The 20,925-nt window shown below is 41.0% G+C and overlaps 1 protein-coding gene across 2 annotated transcripts; it reads left to right on the top strand.

Moving 5' to 3' along the window:
• The first annotated feature begins 1,670 nt into the window (after positions 1 to 1,670).
• LOC119553127 (homeobox protein araucan) lies at positions 1,671 to 20,311 on the top strand. 2 transcript variants are annotated; one of them, XM_037863320.1, is made up of 5 exons: positions 1,671 to 2,143; positions 8,566 to 9,132; positions 12,937 to 13,052; positions 18,573 to 18,904; positions 18,971 to 20,311. In XM_037863320.1, the coding sequence occupies exons 1-5, from the start codon at positions 2,093 to 2,095 to the stop codon at positions 20,035 to 20,037; spliced, it is 2,133 nt and encodes a 710-aa protein (XP_037719248.1). In that variant the 5' UTR covers positions 1,671 to 2,092; the 3' UTR covers positions 20,038 to 20,311. The 2 variants fall into 2 exon arrangements, with proteins under 2 accessions (XP_037719248.1, XP_037719247.1); XM_037863319.1 differs by having other exon boundaries at positions 18,549 to 18,904.
• Positions 20,312 to 20,925: the final 614 nt, after the last annotated feature.

The raw sequence follows: 20,925 nt of genomic DNA, 5'->3' as shown, positions 1-20,925 counted from the left end.
GAATCGTAAAAAATAGATCGTAAAACGGAAGTCCAAATATGTTAGTGCCTATTAATAGCGAAACTTTTTTCCAACTTTACGCAGCCATGCGCTGGGTAATCAGTCAGACTTTTTCACCCACTAAACTTATGGCATTTTTAAAGAATAGTAAAAAGTTCGAAATTCATATTGTAGTAAACGGGGAAATATGCCATTGAAGGGATAATATAAAATAATAAACTTTAAAACCCGCAAAACGAAATGGATTACATCATTTCTAAAAATATCTTCTTAAAATCTATTTAGATGGGAACCACCACCTATCATGAAAAAGCAGCACATATTTTATTAGATGCATGCGATTCGTCAAAACCAAAATTAGGTCAGCCATTTCGTGTTTTTGGGATCCATGTCAAATGCTATTTAATTGCAATTAAAAATTCTTGTATACTAGAAGTTATTTTGAATGAGAAAATTAGATTAGCTAGAACACATATAGCATTATGGTATATTGGGTACTTAAAGAACTTTCGACGACTATAACTAATTGCTGATTAATGCTGAAATGCACTCTTCTATTTTAGTTTAATAGGTAAATTAATTGTTTGCTCTTATTATTAAGTTCCATTAAATATGTAAGGTGTGTAATAATATCCTTAATGCTGTTCTTATTAAATTTTACTGTATAGTATATACTGGAATACTTTAAAGTACGATCAAAGCAAAACTCTTCTTACTTCAAGAGTTACTTGGAATCAATTTAGTTGAAATTTTAATTGAGAATTTCAAAAGACCCAAGAAATTAATGGATGAAGATTGTTTTCAAAAGGACATTAATTCCTTCCATAAACAAGTCAAAATCTTGTTGATATTTCAAATAACTGGTATCTAAGAGGAGTGATATTTAAGTATAATTTATAAGTCCGATTAGGCGTGATTAATTAGATAGGATCGATAATAGGAGTTAACTTTCGCGCAATTCAGCGATAAAGATAATGACGGGCGATAAATACAGAGCGAGTGCAGAGGAATTCGGTGATCTTATTAACGCTTTTGTGTCACCTCTTGGCAACCGCTCCACACTTTGCTGGCATTTTCACCTGGCGATCGTATACCCGCACTCCAGAGCAATTCCAGAACCGAGAAGTCAGTGGTTCAGTCCAGTGTTTTGAAAAGTAAACAAACAAATGACTAGCCAAACAAAACAAATGGGCGTTGCCCGGGAATTGTGGGGAAAACAAGAGCACCGAGAGTTGTGAAAATTCTGGATGTCGTATCTCGTATCTCGTAGTTCCATTTCATTCTTTTTCTCTACTATTTTTTTTGCCCTCGCACCTGTCCATTAAATCAGCCAGCCGAAGGCAATGGAGTATTATGATTGGTGGTTGGGCCAGCACTTCCAGTGAGCTGCGAATACGAGTTGCTGGCGGGGAACGGATGTCGCAGAGAGAGGAAAGTGCCACCACCACCACGACCTCCGGAGAACGGGGCGTTACCCAATTCTCGCTTCCAGTCGCCGGCTCTGGCTGTTGCTCCAAGGCGAGCGGCATTCTTGTGGGGCAACTGTAGTGTTGTCCCTTTCCGGCAGCAACTGCAGCGGAATGCGCCGCAACAACAGCAACACCAACAGCAACAGCAGCAGCAACACCGACAACAGCAACATCGCGGCGACAGCGGCAACAGCAACGGCATTCGCAACCAGTTCGTGTTCGAACGTTATAAGGTGCACATCTGAGGGACCGTGTGTGTGCTATAACGCCGGCTAACCCGTCGATTTTTCGTTTTTCGTCGATTCTCGTAGTCTTGCCGCCGCGTTTTTCGAGTGTTGTTTACTGGCCAAGAAACCAAGCAGCAAAAAAGGAAAATACAGTGACAGATACAACCAATATCGAGTGACAAATCCCCGAGACATGTACTTTCGGTTGGCCTAATGTCGTTATCGCCGGTTACTGTGAACAGACCCATTCAAAACTGAGCTGTTGACTCAATAAGCACATCATTTGATGTAGCAGCTTTACCATATATCCTTCAGAAGACTGCCCACGAAAGAGAGAGAGAGAGAGAGAGTTATCTAAGACTAAGGTCTTATAGCGTCATATAGTCGAATAGCGAAATGGCTGCCTACACACAATTCGGATACGGAGGCTTTCCGTCGGCCTCGCAGGTGGGTCTTTAATTAGTATGGTCTATACATATTTATAGTCATTAAGTCACAGGAGATTTAAAGATACCAGATACTATTAAAGTAAAAATTCATATTCTGTTAATACTATTCTTTAGGGAGCTTCCATCCTATGATTATTATTAGCATAAAAATTCATAAATAATTATTATTTTGGATCTTTAAGACACAAATAACATAATAAACTTTTCATATTTACTAGGATTATTTTTAAGATTTTTGTTTACTTCAGGTATGGTTTAGATGAATGATGAAGGGGTGTATTACATCAATCTCAAATAGCTTAGCTTCTTTATCACTTAAGTACTAACGTTTATGTTCGTCATTGAAGATTATAAAAAAACACTAAAAATAGCTACTTATCTCCTTCCAACATTTATTTTTTTAAAAAAAGATCCTTTCCTTTAACTTTCTTAAGTGTATTTTCACCGACCCCAGTCAAGGCTATCAGATCATTTGATCTTGAAGACCCACTGTAGGGCAAATCCGCTAAAAGTCTTTGATTGTTGCGCTTTCTGACTTTTCACTAGCCCCCACAAAAAACAGCTGCTCAAAGCTAACTTTTTCCTTGTATATGACAGTAAATTGGTAGAAGGCCAACAAAAAACGATAATAAATCAGATGGCTGATAAATGGCCTGAGAAAAAAACACTCCAAGGACTCAAGACTTTTTGTCAACTTTTAAAAGTCACAAAAACTGTTCGGCACTTTAAAGCAAGTTTGCACAAAAGATATGCGGGATGCAGGTGCACTATAGAATATCCTAAGAATTTTGATGGATTATAGAAATTATTTGCAATCCCTCGAATGAGTTGGCCTAGAGGTAGACCTTAAGACTTTAATTTCCCAGGCCATAATTGCTCACTGCGTGGGGATTCCTCTGTCCTGGAACTCTAAAGTCTTTCCCATTTCGGACCACACGAGTCCAATTAAGTGCAGTCGAAAACGAAAACGAAAAAAAGCGAAAAGCCCGGCTCGTTGGCAATCAGAAGGCCAAGACGATGGGAGGTGCCGATTGAAGCACGCTCAGGTGAAACTGTTGAAAAGTCAATAAAATTCAATTGCGGCGATCGTAAATCATAAAATTCATAACCGTAAAGTGACAGCTGAGGGCAGGCCCTGGGAATGCCTTGGTAGCTACGTGAGGAGCATCCATTGATTCTGGATGCCAGATACCGAGAGATCCCACAAACCGATCGATGGAATGGACCAATGACTTTGGGTCCTCTGTGTGATCTACTTTACATTGCGATGAAGGCGAAGGCGGAGGTGGATGGAAGCTCCTCTTGACTCCAAGTGGCGCTTATAGTCTTGTGCTATCAACTTGGTCATCGGGAGAAGGTCCCCGAAGAGGGTTTTCGGGGGAGGGATTCGGAATCGGGAACCGGGAGCCTGGCAGCGGACCCAGAGATACAAGTCGCGATTAGATCGCTGCGTTTGCGATTCACAGAAATTTCCAGAGCCACCGAAACTGGACTGGGACTCGGACTGGGGATCTGGTATTGGTACCGGGTACTCGGTACTCGGCACTGGTTACTGGGCACACATGGCCAGCAGATCTTATCTGCGCACTGTCGCCTGCCAGTCGTCTGCAAGTCGCAACTCGCAGCGCGCAGCTCGCAACTTCCAAGTTCCAACTGAAGACGTGGCCAATTCACATGGCCATGGCCCACTGGACTGGCGCTTCCTCCAGCGGAAAGGCAGGAATGGAGTCCTCTGCATCTCGCCTCATGAATAATGCATTCGCTCAAGGAGCTGAGGAATCTGGCAGGCGCATAGAGCTCCCTATATGGTGTCGCCTATCAGATCAGTTGTCATAATTCTCATATTGTGCGAGAGAGTCTCTGGGAACGGAGAACGATCGTCGCGCATTCCCATACAGACCGTACAGGCCGTACAGGCCGACCGAAATGTATTTGCTTTTTACTAATTAAAATCACGCGGCACGAGAAAAAACACCTGAATCATTCATTTGTAAAATTTTGATAAATGGTTGTGCGTTTTTGTATTTTTTTCGACAATGTCCCTATATATAGTCAGCGGTCTTGGCCTCGAAATTCTATTATTTGTACGCTCCAGCACGACTCAAAAATATTCCTATATTGATTATGAGACGATCAGACGGCCTTCTAGTGGATCACTCACCTGTAGACCTCAAAAGAGGATCGATCGCATCTGATAATTATAATATTGCGATTTCGGGCGAAGGTTCTATTGTCAGATTATGTTAATGGCGCGGAATAATTATGCGTTTTGGGGGCTGCATTTAAAAGTTGCCCAGAATTCTGTAGCGTTCTGATTTCTGAATTTCGCCACGGAAGCCGTGTAAACCGGCGAAATTGTTGCCCAGATATTATGACCTTTTGCTGGCATTCGATCAATTTGTAGCTGTCCGTCAGGCGGAGCACTCAACTTAATTATGGGTTTGGTTCGCAGACTTGGGACTTTCAGCCCTCGGACTTTTCAAAATTGAGGCAGCAGCCGAGCAGTCCACTCGTTTTGCAGATTGCCCGCGGTAATTTTCAGAAGCCTTTGCCAGCATGTTGGCCCGACTCCATCTCCATCTCCATATACCATACACCATATACCATATCGATCCGTCTGAGAGGCAGTCTTCGGAGCCCAGACCTCTGCGGACCTATAGGCGTCGGCTGCCACACCCTCATTGATTTCTGGCATTTTTAAGAGCCCAACCAGTCCTCTTGGGCTTGGCGCATTTTGCATTTTGCATATTAATTGCCAAGTGACTGGCGCATGCCATAGGCGAAGCTGAAGCTCTTCGAACGAAAGATGGAGGACATCACATCACATCAGGTTGCCCCGATCCCGATCCCGATCGGGCACTTGAAATCGATTTGCTGGGTAATTGATCTGGCCGCCATTGCCCAGCCGAGGAGTCGAGAATTTCAGAGCTCTGCCATTGATTAAGGGAACTTAATCGCCGCGGGATTATGAATCCCGTGCAGCTTCTGCTTTCCGCTTTCCTGCCGGCGGCACTGATTGTGTGTTAACACCATATTCGCTTACATGTTATCGATGCATCTTGTAATATGGGCCTTCTGTCGATTTTTCGAATTAAATTCGCAATTACCCAGCGATTCAGCCAGCAATTCAACCAGCCCCCGCGCGGATTCTGTGTCTTCGGGAGGAGGACGATACCATTCGATATGGTATGGGGTGGGTAAACAACATTGCCGGACATCAATATTTATGAAGTCTCCAGTACGGCAGTTAGCATGACTTACTCGGGCTTATGCTGCAGAAAATTAGCCATTATGCATGTACGTGCGTTTCCTGTGCCAAGAAGGAGCAATCTATTCCCAGGTAGTTTTCATTCACCATCTTCGCGACTAAGTTGACATCTAGTTTACCCAGCTGTTAAGGTATTGTTTTTTAATTATTGAATTATTTCTTAATTTTCCAACTACTATTAAGAATATATGTATTTATTGATTAGATCTCTAAATTAAAGTTAAGCAAATATTTCAAAAAAGAAATTTAAAGTATTTATGCCTACTTGATACCTATAAAAAATCTAATGTTCAATGGAAAATAAATATAAACGGGGTTGGAATCCACATTCTATTAAAAGGCCATGTAAATATTAAGTAATGCAAAATTCTAAAATATCAAAATTGGATGGGTTTTACAAAAATATTCCCTTATTGCTAAAGATAGTTACAAGGAAACTGTTTACTCTGTGGATACATCAGCATATACTTTTTATCATTTGAGCAGCGCAAGAAACTAATTCATTGGCGAAATGTTTGGAGATAAGCAACGTCAGTTTAGGGACAGCTTTTTGTGTTCAAAATGAAATATTTTCCTCCAATAGCACCATGATTGGAGGTTTCTCGGAAGCCCCACCTCGGCACAGTAAGTGTGGAGTCTTATCAGGTCTCCGTATCTCTGAAAGGTGTTCGAAATGACCCTTCTGCAGCCGAGGGAAAATATTTCTCGATCATCGGCCTTTGGTGTTTGAAATAAAAATTAAAATGGTCCCTTGATTAACATGCATTAGTTATGTAAACCAGTGGCGAAGTGTGTTTATATATCACTTAATGCTATCAGCGACTTTTGAATTTTTGAAGTACCTCACAGGGGAAAGAACATAATGTCGCTTTGATTATATCAGCTCAATTATATAAATAATCAATTTATTTAAAATACATTACTATAGATATATTGAAATTAAAATGCTGAACGGCACTGAAAACCTTTTAAAACTTATTTAAGCACTATATTTTATTTTCATTACACTACTTAAAGGGTTATTTCAACCAACAGAAAACAGAAAAGTAACAAAACCAACAAATAGATTTTACAACATAAAAAAAAAAATTAATATTTGTTTGATTCTGTATACATTTAATAAAATATAATATTTCATTGGACCTTTTATTGATTTTATACTTCAAGATTATATATGTTCCAATATGCAAACTTAAATACAATTTTTATACCCGTTACTCGTAGAGTAAAAGGGTATACTAGATTCGTCGGAAAGTATGTAACAGGCAGAAGGAAGCGTTTCCGACCCCATAAAGTATATATATTCTTGATCAGGATCACTAGCCGAGTCGATCTAGCCATGTCCGTCTGTCCGTCTGTCCGTCTGTCCGTCTGTCCGTCTGTCCGTCTGTCCGTCTGTCCGTCTGTCCGGATGAACGCTGAGATCTCGGAAACTATGAGAGCTAGGCTATTGAGATTTGGCGAGCAGATTCCTGAGCTTCTTACGCAGCGCAAGTTTGTTTCAGTAGAGTGCCACGCCCACTCTAACGCCCAAAAACCGCCCAAAACTGTGGCTCCTACAGTTTTGATGTTAGATAGAAAATTTTAACTGAAATGTATTAGTCTTGTCCATACCTATCGATTGACCCAAAAAAAATTTTTCTACGCCCACTCTAACGCCCACAAACCTCCCAAGAAAAAAAGCTATGACGTCAGAGCCAGACAGTGCGAAATGTTTTTACGCGTGTATGTGTGTGTATGTAAATAGTTGCCGGCCGAACTTAGCGGCAAAGAGAAAAGCACTGCCGGCGCTCAGAGAGAGCAAAGTGCGCGGCTAACTTATTCTATTGAACAATGAATTTGTCACGCCTACCCTAACGCACACAACGCTTAAATCTGTCTTCCGCCGGTAGGTGGCGCATTTAAATCTCGCTTTGCTGCTTGCATATCTCCATTTCCCTTTGGTCGCTTAAGCTGAGTAACGGGTATCTGATAGTCGAGGTACTCGACTATAGCGTTCTCCCTTGTTTTTAGCTACTGTCCTCGAAACAAAATTTTCTATCAATTACAAAAAAGATTAACTAACATAGAACTTTTTATACCCGTTACTCGTAGAGTAAAAGGGTATACTAGATTCGTCGGAAAGTATGTAACAGGCAGAAGGAAGCGTTTCCGACCCCATAAAGTATATATATTCTTGATCAGGATCACTAGCCGAGTCGATCTAGCCATGTCCGTCTGTCCGTCTGTCCGTCTGTCCGTCTGTCCGGATGAACGCTGAGATCTCGGAAACTATGAGAGCTAGGCTATTGAGATTTGGCGAGCAGATTCCTGAGCTTCTTACGCAGCGCAAGTTTGTTTCAGTAGAGTGCCACGCCCACTCTAACGCCCACAAACCGCCCAAAACTGTGGCTCCTACAGTTTTGATGTTAGATAGAAAATTTTAACTGAAATGTATTAGTCCTGTCCATACCTATCGATTGACCCAAAAAAAATTTTTCTACGCCCACTCTAACGCCCACAAACCTCCCAAGAAAAAAAGCTATGACGTCAGAGCCAGACAGTGCGAAATGTTTTTACGCGTGTATGTGTGTGTATGTAAATAGTTGCCGGCCGAACTTAGCGGCAAAGAGAAAAGCACTGCCGGCGCTCAGAGAGAGCAAAGTGCGCGGCTAACTTATTCTATTGAACAATGAATTTGTCACGCCTACCCTAACGCACACAACGCTTAAATCTGTCTTCCGCCGGTAGGTGGCGCATTTAAATCTCGCTTTGCTGCTTGCATATCTCCATTTCCCTTTGGTCGCTTAAGCTGAGTAACGGGTATCTGATAGTCGAGGTACTCGACTATAGCGTTCTCCCTTGTTTTAAAATAAAATACTGTTCATTAAAATTTGTATTAGTTTCAAAAATCTAGTTTTTAAATTATAACTTTTAAAGCTTAGGGTTAATGTTTTAGAGGGTGGTAAAAATATCTATAAATTTGTAATAATTAATAATTTAATTAAAACAAGTACTTTCAATATTTTATCGTAGTATGCATTTTCTTAGAGATTTTTCCCTGTGCAGCCGCCTTAATATACCCATAAGATACGGGGCTGAAAAGCCGAATTTGTGTTTCAATTTGCGATAAAGCCGGACTCAAGACCCTCTTCCCACCCGATCTCTTGCAGCTCCTGCCGCCGAGTGCCCAGCCGACGGAGGACGCTTCCGCGAACGTGAACGTGAATGTGAATGTGAACGAGGCGCTGGTGATGACAAACGCCCCGGCGATGAGCCCCGCGGGAGGTCAGGACTGTCAGGGCAGCCAGCCGCCCGGCGGAGCTGGCGGAGATGCCTCCTCGGGGGCGCTCAGTCCCAACGCTCTTTCGCAGAACTCGAATGCGGCGACGGTGGTTGGAGCCGGAGGAGGTGGCTCCTCGGCGGGCGGCGGAGGGGGGCCTGGGGGAGCGGACCTTGCCACCGGTGGCTCCCTGGACGGCACGACGCCCACTGCCGGCGGAGCTGGTGGTGCTGGTGGTGGTGGCTCCTGCTGCGAGAACGGGCGGCCCATAATGACCGACCCGGTGTCGGGTCAGACGGTCTGCTCCTGCCAGTACGACTCCGCCCGCCTCGCCCTCTCCAGCTACTCCCGCCTCCCGGCGGCCAGCGTCGGCGTCTACGGAACGCCCTACCCCTCGACGGACCAGAATCCCTACCAGAGCATCGGAGTGGACAGCTCCGCCTTCTATTCGCCGCTGGTGAGTGCACTTCAAAAACTTATGTGTGGGGGGACAAAGAAGCTTTTATTTCCCACTTTTTTCGTTATTTAAAATTATTCGTTTACATTTTTTAAATCATTTTTAACATACGGTTATACTAGCTAGTTTAGTAATATTTAGAAAAAATTGGAATATCATTTTTGGGAGGCAATAAAATTCCGTAGTCAAATTGAATACATATATTTAGTCTTTGGAAACATTTGAAGGTGTTGTATGTAGACCGAAAAAGGAAAAAACCAAGCAAATTGAAATATTTCTGAAAAATGTTTTTGTCATTTAATTTAATTTTAAGTATTCTAAAAATATATTTATAATATTTTTTTTAATTTTACGATAGGCATGTTACCAAAGTCTCTCTAAAAACAAAGCAGTTTCATATAAAATGTTTTGTTTATCAAAATGTTAAGCCTAGTATAAAGCCTTCCGTTGTAAAATATTTTTTCTCCATTCCAAAATTTTTGGTTTAAGTACTACTATTGAAAATTGAAAATGTTTTTCGATTGCTTAAATGGTTTAGAATTGATTCTTTGGTATAAAAATAATTTATTATTACAAGCCTAAATTGTGAAAATCTTTTTTTTTTACCAATTAAACTGATGGCATTGGTTAATTTGCAAAATTAGTGCAACAAATGAGCAGATTTATTTCCGAGTGTTGTGGCCAAGAGCTGGAGGGCCAAGAGCCATGGGCCAGAGGGCTAAATGGATTATCTCAACGTATGACTTTAATTGTGTAGTCAGTGGCTTTTGTCCGCAGCTTAGGAGGGAGACAAAAAACAACGACAGCGACAACAAAGCAACAACGACAACGACAACGTCGATGGCTTGTCAATGCAGTCGACTAAATCGAATTATCATTATGGCTGACTGAAGCTCAGTCAAACCTCATTTGGCTCCGTATCGGGGGTTTAGTTTCTGCCAGTCCCAGTTCCATTCCCATCCCAGCCCCCCGGTGGCCACTCCTTTTCTATCTCCGTCTATCCATCTACCTAATTTATAAGCCCGTTCGCCCCGCCGATTCCCTACTGCCAACTTGCCGACTTCCATTGCGATATTCGATACTTTGCATAAAGAAAGGCAAAATCATTGGAAACAAAACATATTGCCCCATGGCCTCAATTACACTCCACTCTCTTCGTGTATGTGTGGGCTAATCAAGCCCATGTCGCAGTGTGTGTGAGCCCCACACAGAAACAGCAGGCGGTCAAAATAATGGTAGAGCTTATGTTGTAAAAATCATTTATTATTCTACATAAAAAAATTATAGTTCAAAAGTGGCAAAATATTTCACTGCCTAATATAGTAATTTTAAGCAAAAGCATTTTTTGGTAAATTTATCTTTTTATTTATCAATAATATTTTATTATCTGTTTGAACCAGGGACCAACAAAAAATTATATTTGTGAATTTCATTTTTAAACGCCTATGAATGCCAAAAATAAAATCGTAAATAATAAATTAAAAACAATTTATTTTTTGTAAAAAATCGTTCATATTACAAAATAAATTTGTTTTCGCTTATTGATTTCGCTTATAAATTTTTGATCCAATGAAATTTGAGTATAAATATATTTATAATTTTTTAAGCCCTACAATTACCCATATTTCCTTGTCCTCAACTGTCTTTATAAAGCCTCTAAGTGACCGCTGAAATGTACACGAGCACAGCATGACTGAAGCAAAACACACGCTGCTGCTCGTGCTTTTGCTGCTGGCCCGAACGAAAGTCAAACAAAACACAAGCCAAGGCTCAAACAAACACATAAAATTGGCAACAATATGTATAACAACAATGTGGACAGTATTTAGCCTTGGCAAATAACTTACTGCCCGAGATGGATAGGCCAAACAGCTTAGCTGGAAGTGCCCAAATAGCCGAGCAAGTGTTTTATAAGGACATCATGTTGCCGCATCGCACAGCAGATAAATATTTTCATCGATGTGGTTTGTGTACACAGTTTTTGTTCGAGAACCTGTGAAGAAATGTGTTGGCAATTTTTTAATCGAACAACCTAATTTGTCATGTAAACTATTGACTTAAATGAAAGCCAAATATTTATGTATATTTCAAATATTTATTAAATTTTAACCAATCACCAAAAATATTCCTAACTAATAATATCAAGTTATTTGTTATTAACTTAAATATTGCGATCTCAAGGTCTCAAAATCGAGATAAAGTGCTCTGCGAGTCTACTTTTTGTCGAAAAACAAAATCTCTGAATAAAAATCAGTTATCTCGAAAAACAAATTCAAGAGCACGTTCTTCTTGATTTCAAGAGCTTTTCTCCTCGAGCAAGAGAGAAAACAAAAACTTATTAAGTGATATTTTTTTTTCTTAATTTCAATTTATCTGGGTGTGTATAATACATATCAATTTAATTTATTATAATATTTTATTTCACCGCAACTAATAATTCATAGTTTTGCTTAAACTGAAAAGTATGTTATCAAGCCTTTTTTTCGGTAATGGAGTGTGATTTAAGAAATTTCATATTTCTATAACGTAAAACCTTGATTTTCTTGTCTCCAACTTATCTTCTCCTTAAGTTGCCGCCTTTCGTAAATTGTTTCTAATTTAGCGAAATCCTAAAACACTTGTCCGACTTTGTCAACAATAATTCCCCAATGTTTACGAGGGCTGTAATAAGCACATTAGTTTGAACGATCTAATTAATATGAACGAACGCCGAGTCTAATCAACTTGGGCGGCTCTCCACGGGTACTTCAAAGAAAACCCCTCGAAGAGCAGGGAGTGATGCAGAGGGAAACCCCCGCGGGAAAGGAGAGGAAAAGCAAATGGGGCGGAGATGGCAGCGGCAGCCACCAAAGTGTCATGTTAAATTGTTATTTACAACAACAGGAAATTCATTCGTTCTTTATTTTTCCCTTTTTTGTTGGATTTTTCTTTTTCTGGCGAGCACCTGACCGAGTGTCTTTTTTATCGGTCGTCACGAAGCGCATACTTTTAATTAAGAAAATATCTCAAAAGTCTCTCGATAAGATGTCGTCGCTCAATTTCGGGGGCGAGGTGTTAATACCCGAGTTTTTTACGGCAGATCGAAAGATCTATATAGCGAAATCTGACTTGTGACATTTCGCCCCGATTTCGATTGGTAAATAAATCTGGCATAGGGCTTTTCGATGGCGATCCAATACCTGTTCGCATACGACATTTTGATAAATATATTTGTCACTCGGCCGCGGCGGCGGCGGTTTCTGGCCAAAAAGGGGTGGGGTGAAAAATTAATAAACAACGGCATACATGATGTTAAGCAATTAAAAATGTTAATACCGTTTCATAAATCAAGAGCTCACAAAAGCCCGGCTCGACAGGGCCAACCAGATTGGGCGCTCGAGCGGCGGCGATCTGGCCAATAGTTGTCGCTCATAAATCCGGCTGTCATTTTCCGAGGGCATAAATCGCAGCACGCCACAAACAGAAATCGAGCCAAATTAAAATTCAAAAGTGTCAGCCTTTTGCGGGCTGGCTGTATTATTATATACATAGTATGGGTATAATAACAATAATCGGCGCTTCGGCTTAGATAATACCGATTTTCGGAAAGTTGCTGCCTTAAATTATGTATTTCTCCGTATCGATCGGTGTATCTGTCTCTGAAATATGGCAAGCAACGCGGCATTTGCTTGTTCGGCTGCGAAATATGTTGCCAAATTATAGATGCCATGTTAACAAAATTGTCAGCTTCGGAAACTGTGGGAAAATGCTTTGTTTCGACCAATATAATAACTCAATTCAATGCTGAATTCTCAATCGTTTCAGAGCAATCCGTACGGACTGAAGGACACGGGCGCGGGGCCCGAGATGGGGGCTTGGACCTCGGCGGGACTGCAGCCCACCACGGGCTACTATTCCTACGATCCCATGTCGGCCTATGGGTAAGCATAATCATTGCATTTAATTTAATTTAATTAGTTCCTGCGAGGGAAAATAAAAAGTCAAATGGCTATTGCGTGGCTCGGTGCCACAAATTAAGACAGCATCCCCATCCCTCCCCCGAAAACCATAATTAATTGCGTCTAATAGAAAATAAATAGAAAGCCTTTTAGCCCAATTTAAATACAAGTCGTCCGTTCGGTGCGAATCAAATGCAATCGCGCAGCCATAATTAATTACAAAATATTTGCGAGTACTTGAAATTGATTTGAATTTAATTGCTTGCGGCGGCTGCGATGCTTTCCTCCGATTTCCCTCCATTTTCCCTCAATCCAAGGGCCAAAAGCTCTAGGGACGGGCGATAATAAAATTTGAATTGTTCGAAACTGTATGAGAGCGCGAAATTATTTATTTATGATTGCTGCAAAAATAATGGCAGTTAATTGCACGTCAGTGCGCGCAACGCACAACATACAGGGGGTTATATATAAATACATGTGTGATGTTGCACTGAAAGGAAATAAGCGGTGATATAAATTTTTTTAATTTTAAAAGAAAGAAAGAAAAAGATAAAGTAGGGGGTATTAGTATTCTTTGTTAAAGATTTAAACATATTTTATAATATGTTCCTTAGGCTTTTCCTAGTTCGGATTTTTTAAATTTCTTATTCGGAACCCTTTTTAGATATTTTGCAAAACAACTTTTTGTAATATTATACCATTCAACCTAATTTTAGGGTTGAATTAAACTAGTTAAAAGAAATTTAGAGTGGTAAACATTTTTTTAACTTTTTAAAATTGTTCTTGTCAGAAGCTTCATTTTTACATATCTTGTTCGGAATTTTATATTTTTAGATATTTTTTTTCATTCCATTATCATATCGCTAAATGTAATTTTAAGGTGTTACATATCCAATGTTATTTTCTGGCTAAAAACATACTTTAAAAGAACCTGTTATGACAGTTCCTTAAATTTTTCCAATAATTCCTATTTTTCAGTTTCTTATTCAAAATAAAATTATTGATTCAACTTTATTTTAAAGCTTTATAACAACTTCATTCAATTGGATCTTTGGGTTTTATAATGATAAACGAATATGTGATAGAAAACTTTATGTTGCCTGCTACTCTCTCATCTTTATTTACTGTGTAAGTGCGTGATTTTCCGGAATGTGCTATATAATTAGCACCTATTAAATAAATATTTCGAGCACATAAAAAGCATCTGATTTTGTTGTTGTGTATGCACATGCATTAAGCCTTAAGTACGTACACACGTGGGTGCATACACAAGTGCGTACGCACATGCAGGAGTGATGCGATGAGCGATGGAGAAGGAGTCCCCGTGGCTCCCTGTCCCAATGTATTCCGAACCCAAATCGGGGGAAGAGGAGCTGCAGGGGGAGTGGCTGAAAGGCAGAAAGGCTGAAAGACCGAGTGGCATGCAACGGCTGCGGCTTCCCGTTGGACGGTTCGGATGGTTCGGACGGTTTGCAGGGTTTGGACGGTTCGGTCGGTCGATTGTGGACGGTTGGATTGGATCGGTCGCTTTCGTTTGGGCCGGCTTGCGTGCGGAAAGCCCATGAAATCGAGCTGCAGCTAAGTGAATGAATGAGTGAGTGAGTTGTAAGCGATGCATGTTGGTGGGGGAGGGGCGGGCTGCCACGGAGGGGTGCATTGGAGGGGGGCGGAGAGGTGTGAGCCGCAAATGAACGCCATGTTGGCCGCCATATTGAGCGGCAGTACATACGCACGTACTTACCAATGTACCGGTGTCTGTATGTACTTAGGCCTGCATGTGCGTACACTTCAGAAAAATATTGTTGTTTAATTACAATAATTAAATATATTATTAAAACAAAATATTTATTCCTTTTTTTGTGTGTTCAAAAGTCAGCAATATTGGAAAACGGAATTTTTGTGATAATGGGTATTAAGTAATCAGAATCAAACTATCAAGGTCTTAAAGTATAACCTACAGAGAAAATGTTTGACAATAAAACGATATTATAGTTCCCTAGAAACAATCAAAAAGATATATATCAGATGGTGTATAATATTTTATACTATAAATTGACTTAAATTCCATATCAATTATAATAATTAATAATAATAATACATTTTCATATCCTTACCCAAAACTTAGAACTCATTAAAGTGATGTTATAAATGTAATTTTAATTCTTTCACTAAAATGTTCATAAAAATGAAGTAAAGTTTGTATTTCAAATGATTATGATTTGACTTATTTTTAGACATAAAATTCCCATTTCCATGGCAATACGTTTAAAACTTAAATATTCTTTTTTCTTCTTCCCTTATAAATTATTGTATTTTGCAAATCTAGCCTTGGCTGTTGCTATTTTTTTCGCTGCGTAGGCGTGTACATATTTACGGGTTGACAAACATTTAAGAGAGGAACGGTTGCGCTTTGTTTTGTTCATCGTCACAAATTGGCACCGGAGTGGGAAACTGCGGAGTGGCAAGGTGGGAAATCTGCCTGACAGTCAGTCAGTCGGTCTATCCGTCTGTCTGGCAGATGGCAATTGCCCTGGTGGGGCGAAACCGGCCGGGGGAGGTGGAAACGGGGCTGAAAAGCTCGAGTGGGGGTGGTGGTGCCAGTGGTGCAAGTGGTGGTGGTGGACTGACAGGCAGCGTAATTACCCAGTGACAGGCATGAAACGTGTCTGCTCACGGGAGCCAATGTCATTTGTGCGCCAGCCAGCGTTATTTGTTCGAAATGTGGAATTGTGGAAAAGTGGAAATGTGGAAAAGCGCCGCCGCTGTAAATCGCAACTCGCAGATAATGGCCGCCGTAATTGGTGGCTCCGACCAAATTGCATGCGCTCGTATAAAAGCTGAAATGTAAATGGGTGTAAGCCGGTCTAAAACTAATAAGCGGCCCATTCGGCCGACCGCTATGTGGCCAAATCGCTATATGGCCGCCTGTGTGTGACCATATAGCCGTGTCCGTGTGTTTGTGTGAACAAGAATGTGATTTGTTAACAAGATTATGGCCCGCCAGCAGCAGCCAAAGCCAAATCATTTCATTTCGTCGTTTTTTTCCGCTTTTTTTGTTCGAGAGTTATGCCAAAAGAACGCAGACACATGTACACATTGTACATGCATTCGCGGCACTGCAATTATATGGCGAATACAAAAATAGGATGCGTGCCAATTACGGACAAATTGATGTTTGTTAGGTTGTAAACATAACAGCACAAAAAGCCCACAAAGCGTATCACTCGGATCGGATCCGTCGGATCCGACTACCGACCTACGCGATAATCATATAGCCGGCCATATAAATACGAGGTACTGCCTTCGGCCGATGTTGCGGGTTACGTGCCTGAAATTACGGGCCTCACAACCTCTGGTCACGGTTATTGGACAAATCGGACTTCTTACTAAGAGGGGTTCACTGAAAGATCTATTACTCAGGGGTTTTGTGGTATTATTGCATTGTAGTCCTATAACATTGAATAGTCTTATAAATATTTATCATAACTTAGTGGAAAGATGTTAGAAACTCATAATACAAAAAAAAAAATTAAAAAATGTTGGTATATATATTATTATTACTCCAATTTCCTCTAGTCATTAGCATGTTTTATTAAAATAAACGGACTTAAAAAATGTACCAACATTATATAATTTTACTTATTTTATAATTTTAATACATTTTTGGAACTTTTGCAAAACACCTTCGTTTTTTCTATATCATCTAAGTTACTTTCCCAAAAATCAAAAGCAAATTTTTAAAGCTCGCAATACACTTTTATTTATAATAGTTATAGTACCCCCTGTTTCAACAAAGATTTTTGACCCCTCAGTTTTTTAAAAACTCTATAGAGTGGCCTGAATACAAAATCACGGGTCCTCCTCCAAACTCTTGTGCTAATCACTATGAACATCCTCCACACTGCACGCAATCAGGATCAAAAAAGAAAAATAAAAAATGGGAAAAAAAGCAGAAGGAACGAGGAGAAAGGACGTCGAATTTACATTCCACGGGCAGCGGTCCCGAGATTCGTTCTTTATCTTGTTGTAAAATTCACCGCACACAAACTGTTGATTGTGGCTCCATAAAAATCCCATGAAAAAGAACCAAACGGAAAATAAAGGAGGACGAAAAGGGATTGGGGATCGGGATTGGGAAGACCCGAAAGTGAAAAGCGGATGAGCCGGATGCGCAACGGAGTTCGCATGGGTTGGGGCTTAATTTAGCTAGGAAGTTCTGGGGGCCGGGACCACACCACCGTAGACCATTATTGCAGAGGACGGATGGCTGACGATGGTGGGGATGGGGATGGGGATGCCACAGCCTCTGGTGGGTTAAAAAATGCGATAAGTGCACTGCTGAAGAGAACTGGCGGAGTGGAATACAACTGGATCACCCGGTTGCACCCACTTGTCGTCCTCGTTATTGCCGGAGACGCTGTTCGGTCTGCTGTTGTTGCTTTTTGTGGCCGTGCCCTGTTTCACAACTATGTTTTACAATATTTTGACGTTGTATTACACTGGCAGGACGAAGACCCCGAGCTCCGTGGAGCAATACGGAGCAATACGGAGCTGTGGGGGCAGGCGGCGGGAAAACATCAATTTGAGTTTTCCGCATTTTTAATGAATTTCCATGTTTTGCTGCTGCCGCGATTTTTTAGGGCCTTGCAATTAGAAAGAAAACTCTGCTTCAAAGGGAACTAGTAAATTACAGAATTCGTGTTTCGCTCCATTTCTACAGCAAAAGGTCTTAAAGATTATGCTTAACTTAAGTAATCTATCTAAAATTGTTTTTGGTTTAACCAAAACTAATTCTTGTAAGTCTTTTTTAAATAAGAGTTGTGATCACACAGAGAAAATTCTGACGTTCTCATCTGAGTTGTAAATGTTCTTAAAAATATAACGATATTTTTGAAGTTGAAAATGCTTTCATTTTGCTCGAATTAAGTTGAATTCGCGATATTTACAGTGTATATCTAAACAAATAAATAAATATATCTTAGTAGTGCATACTTATCATAAAGTTGTTAAATAAACTTATTTTAACTTTTCTCTTCTCATCATTACCTTCTAATATTGAGAACATTGACACGAAAATGTACTTACACGGTTTTCAAGAACGAATGTTCTCAATTCAAGAACAATGTACTTGAATATTTCTCCCAGTACTCATTTCATGAGTAAAATTAATAGAAGTTTTATAAAATACTTTAATTTTATGTAAAATTTATTAAGAATTTCTTACGCTTTAGAAAACTAGAAAGTTTATAAAATTTTTCTTCCCAAATCTGTCGAGTGTAGTATGTTATTCTTTTCTAAATTGACTTAGTTTCGAATTATAATTTCTTTATATTTATACGATTCTTAAAATGACTACATTTTCATATATCAACAAGCCCATTTGTTAGTTAGCTATGTATAGATAATACATTATTAAACCTCATTACAGCCACTGATTTTTAAAAACGATAATTTTGGTTATGTCTTTTCTCTAAATAGCGGGTTGCTTGTTTCTAATTCCAGTTATGGAGCCAGTTACGACCTGGCTGCTCGTCGCAAGAACGCCACCCGCGAATCCACGGCCACCTTGAAGGCCTGGCTGAACGAGCACAAGAAGAACCCGTACCCGACCAAGGGCGAGAAGATCATGCTGGCCATCATCACCAAGATGACCCTCACCCAGGTCTCGACCTGGTTCGCCAATGCCCGTCGGCGGCTGAAGAAGGAGAACAAGATGACATGGGAGCCCAAGAATCGCACGGACGACGATGACGACGCCTTGGTATCCGATGATGAGAAGGACAAGGAGGACTTGGAGCCGAGCAAGGGAAGCCAGAGTGGCAGTTTGGCCAAAGGTATTGGGAGAGACTGTGGGTATTTCCTAGGGTAAAGTACTTACAGCTGCCGTTTCTTTCAACCAGATGAGACCAAAGAGGAGGAGGATGCCATAGACGAGGACCAAAAGTGCTTGGGCCAGGCGAACATACTGAGGGCCGGCTTTGGCTATCCCTCGGCTGGCAGTGGGGCGGGCTACCCCGGGGGAGGTGGCTCCTCGAGTGGACACCCCGGTGGCTACCATCCGTATCACCATCAGCATCCCGCTTACTATCAGGCCGGCCAACAGGGCATGCTGCCCTTTCACGGCGAGGGCTCCAAGCTGCAGGGTCAGGATCTTGGGGATCCAAAAAACCAGCTAGGCCGGGACTGTGGCGTGCCGATTCCAGCTACCAAGCCGAAGATCTGGAGTCTGGCCGACACAGTTGGCTGCAAGACACCGCCGCCGGCTTACATGGGTCACCAAACGATGCAGCAGCAGCAGCAGCAACAGCAGCAGCAGCAGGCGCAGCAGCAGCAGCAATATCCTCCCCAGGATGCAGGACGGGATCAGCAGCTGTTCAATGGGGCCGCAGCTCCCTACCTGAGGCCGCACACCACGGCCTACGGGGGTTTTCTAGGGGCTACGACCCAGCAGCTGCATACTACGAGCAGCAATATCCCCTACAGCAATATGCCCCCGCAGCAGCAGCAGCAGCAGCAGCAGTTGCAGGTGGGCGGTACCATCCATACTACGGGAAGTTCGAGCGGACCTCTGCAGTTCCACAGTCGGCAGCATCCGCAGCAGCAGCAGCAGCAGCAGCATCCGCAGCAGCTGCAATCTCAGTCCACAGCGAGTCAGCGGGCGATGGGGTTTCTCGAAGCCCAACCAGATACTCCACCCCAAACTCCGCCGAATATGAAGGTGCTGAGCGGAGCTTTGAGTCTCCTGCCTACCGCTTCTCAAGCCCCTATGACCGCTACCTGTCGCAGCAGTAACGCCTTCGGATTCCCCTCCAGCTACCCCATGAACTTCTCGGCCCGGATCGGGGAGTACTCCCCGCGGGACGACTACAGCAGCGGGAACAGCAGCAGCAGTAGCTCCTCGTCGCCCCAGCTCCATCGCCCCAACGAGGCCATGTTCAAGCCGCTCTTCAAGAAGTTCACCAACTAATCGGACTGCATATATATACATATGGGTATATACTTTATGGGATCGTGCAAGAACCAGACGGATTGTGTAATATTAACTGTAGCCGTTTAGCGCGTTAAGTAACTTCAAGTTTCATTCAAGTTATATGTACATCGTATCTAGAGTACCAGATCAAATGTTTCTCTTCAAAATGCAATGTAAGCTTAGGCTAATTACTAAACTAGCGCAATAAGATTGTAAACTGTGATACGTTTTTCATTGTCTAACAGACTTCACACTAAACACTTCGTCTATATGAACACATAATCTAAATAATTTTAACTCGTTTAATAAAATTCTTTATAATCATGAAAAATTGAGGTGTTTTTATTTTAATGGTCTTTGGTTTGGTCAGGGGCTATCAGATGTGGACCTTGAAAGTAAGTAATTATTTGCAGAGAAATGAATCAAGTATTTATAACTCTAGAATTTGGAGCATTGAAGAAGCACAAAATCAAATGATATTGATGATCTAAATTATAAATGGATATACAAATATTCCAAATATTTTTTTGGGTTCGGAAGTACTTATCTTTCGAAATATTAATCAAGTATTTTAAATTATTTATCTCAAATATGGAGCATTAATTGGGCATTAATAGTAAAACTTGTATATCTTAGAAGATTAAAATATTGTTTAAGCTTTAATTGGATAATAAATATTGTTGTTTTAATATCGGAAAAAAATGGGTTTTCATGCATGTTAAATGAGCTACCTCTACCATTTAATTCATTTAAATTTTCGCCCACTAGCACGACGTACATGAGATGTTCCTAAAAAACCATATTTTATTGGGTAATGGCAATGTATGTACAAACATACCGACACATTGATCTGACTATCGATGTTTTAATTATTAGCTTGTAGTG

This window comes from Drosophila subpulchrella, chromosome 3L, assembly GCF_014743375.2.
Source record: "Drosophila subpulchrella strain 33 F10 #4 breed RU33 chromosome 3L, RU_Dsub_v1.1 Primary Assembly, whole genome shotgun sequence".
Taxonomy (NCBI): domain Eukaryota; kingdom Metazoa; phylum Arthropoda; class Insecta; order Diptera; family Drosophilidae; genus Drosophila; species Drosophila subpulchrella.
This window is presented reverse-complemented; position numbering and strand designations above follow the sequence as displayed.

Coding starts and splice junctions, on each gene's coding strand:
- LOC119553127 (XM_037863319.1), top strand. CDS start 2,093: ATGGCTGCCTACACACAATTCGGATACGGAGGCTTTCCGTCGGCCTCG. Junction 2,144..8,565: donor GCTTTCCGTCGGCCTCGCAG/GTGGGTCTTTAA, acceptor GATCTCTTGCAG/CTCCTGCCGCCGAGTGCCCA. Junction 13,053..18,548: donor GATCCCATGTCGGCCTATGG/GTAAGCATAATC, acceptor TTCTCTAAATAG/CGGGTTGCTTGTTTCTAATT.